Here is a 4141-nt window from a genome sequence, read left to right as displayed (position 1 = left end):
AAGCGAGCGGGCGTTGAGCGCAGGGCCGTAGGAAGAGCGAGGGAGAGTGCGAGGGAGTGGGAGGAGCGCCTCGGAGACGACGCCGAGCGCGCCGAGCCCCACCCTGGCCAGGCGGAAGAGGCGCGGGTTGTCTGCCTCGGAGAGGCAGATCTCGCCCAGCGCGGGCGTGATCAGTCGCATGCTCACCACCTGCTCGTCCACCGGAGGGATCGCGGCGCCCGTGCCGTGTGCTCCGACCTGGACAAAGCCGCCGATCTGCTGCTCGGCGATGGAGGCGTAGTTTTGCAGCGTCAGGCCGTGAGGGCGGAGCGCCTCCACCACCTCGCTGACGCGCGCACCCGCCTGCACCGTCACCTGCCGCCGCTCGGGGTCGACAGAGAGGATCTTGGAGCACTGGGCCATGTTGATCATCGCACCGTCTGACAAGCCAATCCCGTTGGGAGAGAGCGCCGAGCCGACGACGCGAAGCTTCTGCCCCGCCGCGTGCATGAAGGCGATGACCTGCCCGACTGCATCCGTCGAGTCCGGCTCAAAGTAGAGCGACGGCATCGCCGAGTGCGTCGCCGACCAGTTGGAGATCTCCTCGTCAGCGGAGCCACCGAGTGCCTCGCCACCCGAGAGGAGCTCGGCGACGGAGCGGTGGCGCGACAGGAGCGCCGCCGTGCCGCTCGCGACGGCGATGCGTGTCCGTGCTAGCATTCCTGTGCCTAGAGCATTCACCAAGAACCAGACCGTTTTGAGTAACCGGACGAGCCGCCGGTGGCATCTCTTTCCACCCAAGAAGCCCGTTTGGAGGGATGGGCGGCAGTGTGCGGGCGGTGAAGTGCTAGTCCTCTCATCAATTTAGAACGAAACGCCCCTCCCTCCCTTCTTCCCTCTATCCCTTTTGCTCTCTAACCTAGACACAGACAGACTGTTCACCAACCAATCCTCTACCCCTCCCTCTCTCCCCATCCTAGACTCCCTCCACGCGTCCGATCTGGCCAGCCTGCGGCAAACATACTCGCGCGGGAGCATTTCACTCTAGCTGAGGGGCTCGCTAAACGCCCGCCGAGCTCCATGCTGTGCAACACCTCCTCACTAATCGTCAGGGGCGCGGAGAGCGCAGTGCACTGCGGTGAGGCTGCGCAGCGGGGGCTCGCCCCCTGCACCGCGCTCAGCGGCGCAGGCGGGAGGGCGGTCGGTGGCGGCGGCGGCGAGGCGCGAGGCGGTGGCGGCGGTGGTGCGGGCGGCGGGATGACAGGGGAGGCGGCGGGATTGACAGGGGAGGCGGCGGCCACGAGCGGAGCGGCGCGAGAAGGGGGGGGGGGCGGCGGCGAGGCGCCAGTGAGCGAGGCGCCCGCGCCATATCAGAGAGGGACGCGCCGCTGCGAGATGGAGGGCGGCGGTGACGGAGGCGAGGCGCGAGGCGGCGGCGGCGGCGGCGGCGGCGGCGGCGGCGGCGGCGGCGGCGGCGGCGAGAACGGCGGCACCGAGTCTCGGTGAGAGGCGGCGGGAGGAGGAGCAGCGGCGGCGCTCGCTCGCTGTTGGCGGGAGCGCTTTTGAGCCTGGGAGCCCATGCCACTGCGACCGGCGTGCCCGGGAACGGAGATCGCGCGCGCGCCGCCACTCACGACGCGCGCGCGATCTTCGCGGAGTCGGGTCCCCAGAGGGAAGCGGTCTTCTCGGCCGACGTCCAGCGGCGCGCAAGGAAGCAGGCGCAGCGGAGGCGGCCTAGCACCGGCTCGGCGCCGGGCGGTTGCGCTGCCCGCGAGCCGCGTCCTGAGCCTCGGCAGCGCGCTGCGCGGCGCGGCGCTCGCGCTGCTTCTGTGCCGAGAGCGGCATGATTCGCCAGCTGAAGCTCGAGACTCCTCGGGTATCACGAGTTCTGGGGGTCACGATTTGCGCAGGTTGAGCGGAAATTGGCGTAAGCGTCTGAAAGCAGTCTTGGGTGGTAAAGACTTGTAGTTCTTGGTTTTTTCGCGGTTTCCTCTTCTTTCTCCCACGAGCCTCCGTCGTGTTCATGGTTGGGAGTTGTGGGTGTTTGGCGGGCCAGGATTTTAGATGCTGCTCATGTTGCTGGCGCCCGCCAGGGCGCACGGCATACGCCGACTCGCTGATGAGGCGGGTGACTGCTACGTCGGAGACGGCTCCACCTACACCGGCAATGTGTCGGTCACCGCCAACGGCACCGCCTGCCAGCCGTGGGCCGAAGATACGCCTCACACACACACACACCACCACGACTTGCCGTCCAACTACTGCCGCAACCCTGATGGAGAGCCCGCGCCGTGGTGCTACACCGTCTCGCCCGACGTGCGGTGGGAGCTCTGCGACATTCCTCAGTGCGTGTCAGAGGCGGGTGCGGGCAATGGAAACACCTCGCAGTCTGATGGGGCAGCCCACGTGGGCGGTGAGAGCAGCGCGACAGTATGCACCAACACATGCAGTCACCCGTACGACAACGAGTGCGACGATGGCGGCGAAGGCGCGCTTCAGAAGAGAGCGAAAGAGCGATCCTCCACCTGCGTGGCGCATTGTATGCTTTTCATATTAACCCGCCCCACGCGCCTTGGTCGCAGGCTCCCTCTGGTCGTTTTGCGATCTCGGCTCGGACTGCGCGGACTGCGGCGATCGCTTTCTGTACCCCAAGCCACCGCCGCCCCCGCACGCCCCGCCGGCGTCGCCCGCGCCGCCAGACGCCCCGCCGCCGCCGCCGCCGGCCCCATCGCCACCGCCGCCAATATCTCCTCCAGCCGCGCCGCCGCTGCCGCCTGAACCGCCCCCGCCGTCGCCGTCGCCGCCCGATCCGCCCTACACCCCGCCGCCGCCGGGACACATCGCGTGTCCCGCACCGCCGCCGCCTCCCAAGACGAGGATCGACGAAACCTGCCCTGCCTGGCCAGGGAAGGAGGCGCTGGTGCCGCGCGACGACTTCGAAGCGCTGCCCCGACTGACGGAGGCGCAGGATGAGACGGGTCAGTACATCCCGCTCTTCGGCGCTGGTGGCATCAACACCCTCGCCAGCGGATGCCCCGTCACGCTCTCCCTCAACGCGCGAGAGTCTGCATATTGCCGGATATGGATTCCCGCCGGCGCGGTGCTGAGGTACGAGTGGGAGGCGAGCCAGCCGTTCGTCGTCTTCTACGACTGGCACGTCGTGCCACACTATGTCTCGGCAACCGTCGACGGCCAGTTCTCCGCCGACTACAACGGGCAACCCCAGACCAAACCCACAACCCCCTAGCCCTGGCCAAACCCCCATACCCCTCCCCTCACCCCCACCCTCGCCCTCATCCTCGCCCTCACCCTAGCCCTCGCCCTCGCCCCCACCCTCGCCGCTAGATATAACTACTTCACGCGCGAGTCGGCGACGGTCTACACGTTCGAGCCCGACCACACCCACGGCCGAGACTTTTACCACACCGCCTCGGAGGGGACCAACGTGTTCTGCGGCGAGGGTGCCCTCTACCCGCGCGACTGTGTGGTTGGGACCGATCCGGCCATCAACGAAGGCTGGGCCTACCTCACGCTCCGCTCGCTCGCAGACGACTACGACGACGCCGAGAGCGGTGAGCTGTGTCGGTAGCTTGTCTACGCCGATCGACTAGCTATGGCAGCTGCCGGTTGGTCATTTGTAGGCGTGCTGACTGCGGAGCTCACCTTTACCGTGCTGCAGCGCACCGAAGGGGGCGGTATTCCGCTGCCACAGCTGCGGGCGCTGCGGGAGCTGTACGAGTCCACCTGCAAGCCATCGCAAGAGCAGCTTCCCCTCTTCGACCTCTCCAAGCCACCGCTGGACGTGAACCGGCACTGGACGAGTGAGCACCACCGGGCGGGCCGCTACTCGTTCGAGCACACCCTCGACCCTGCCGAGACGTACGCCCACCAAGCGCGCTTCAACACCTCGGGCGACGAGCGCAACTACGACACTCTCCCCTATTGCGAGTGGCTCTTCGCCTCGCGGCTTGACTCGAACTCCTCCGACCCGACGGCCGTACTGCCAGGCCCGCCCGGGCTCGACGGCGCAGGCGACTGCCAGCAGCTCGCCGGCGTTACGTGTGATCACAACGGCAACGTCGTCGAACTCGACCTCAACGGCCTCGCCCTCCGCGGCGAGCTGCCCAGCTCGATCGCCGACCTAACCTCCCTTGAGAGGCTG

The 4141-nt window shown here is 67.9% G+C and overlaps 2 protein-coding genes across 2 annotated transcripts in view; one reads left to right on the top strand and one right to left on the bottom strand.

The window, feature by feature from the left end:
- The window catches only part of EMIHUDRAFT_118863 (hypothetical protein), a gene marked incomplete at both ends in the record, with an annotated part of 8367 nt that extends 7668 nt beyond the window's left edge, over nucleotides 1-699 (bottom strand). The window contains one exon of the mRNA XM_005769079.1: nucleotides 103-699. Coding sequence (XP_005769136.1) covers nucleotides 103-699 — 597 coding nt within the window. The remainder of the gene's footprint in view (nucleotides 1-102) is intronic.
- Nucleotides 700-840: 141 nt separating this feature from the next.
- EMIHUDRAFT_370223 (hypothetical protein) lies at nucleotides 841-1566 on the top strand (the record flags this gene model as incomplete). Its single annotated transcript, XM_005769078.1, has 3 exons — nucleotides 841-879; nucleotides 1023-1448; nucleotides 1476-1566. A coding segment is annotated over exon 2 (271 nt), but the record flags the coding sequence as incomplete, so codon positions are not given.
- Between the last annotated feature and the right edge of the window lie 2575 nt (nucleotides 1567-4141).

The sequence above is a fragment of the Emiliania huxleyi genome (assembly GCF_000372725.1).
Source record: "Emiliania huxleyi CCMP1516 unplaced genomic scaffold EMIHUscaffold_431, whole genome shotgun sequence".
Classification (NCBI taxonomy): Eukaryota; Haptophyta; order Isochrysidales; family Noelaerhabdaceae; genus Emiliania; species Emiliania huxleyi.
This window is presented reverse-complemented; position numbering and strand designations above follow the sequence as displayed.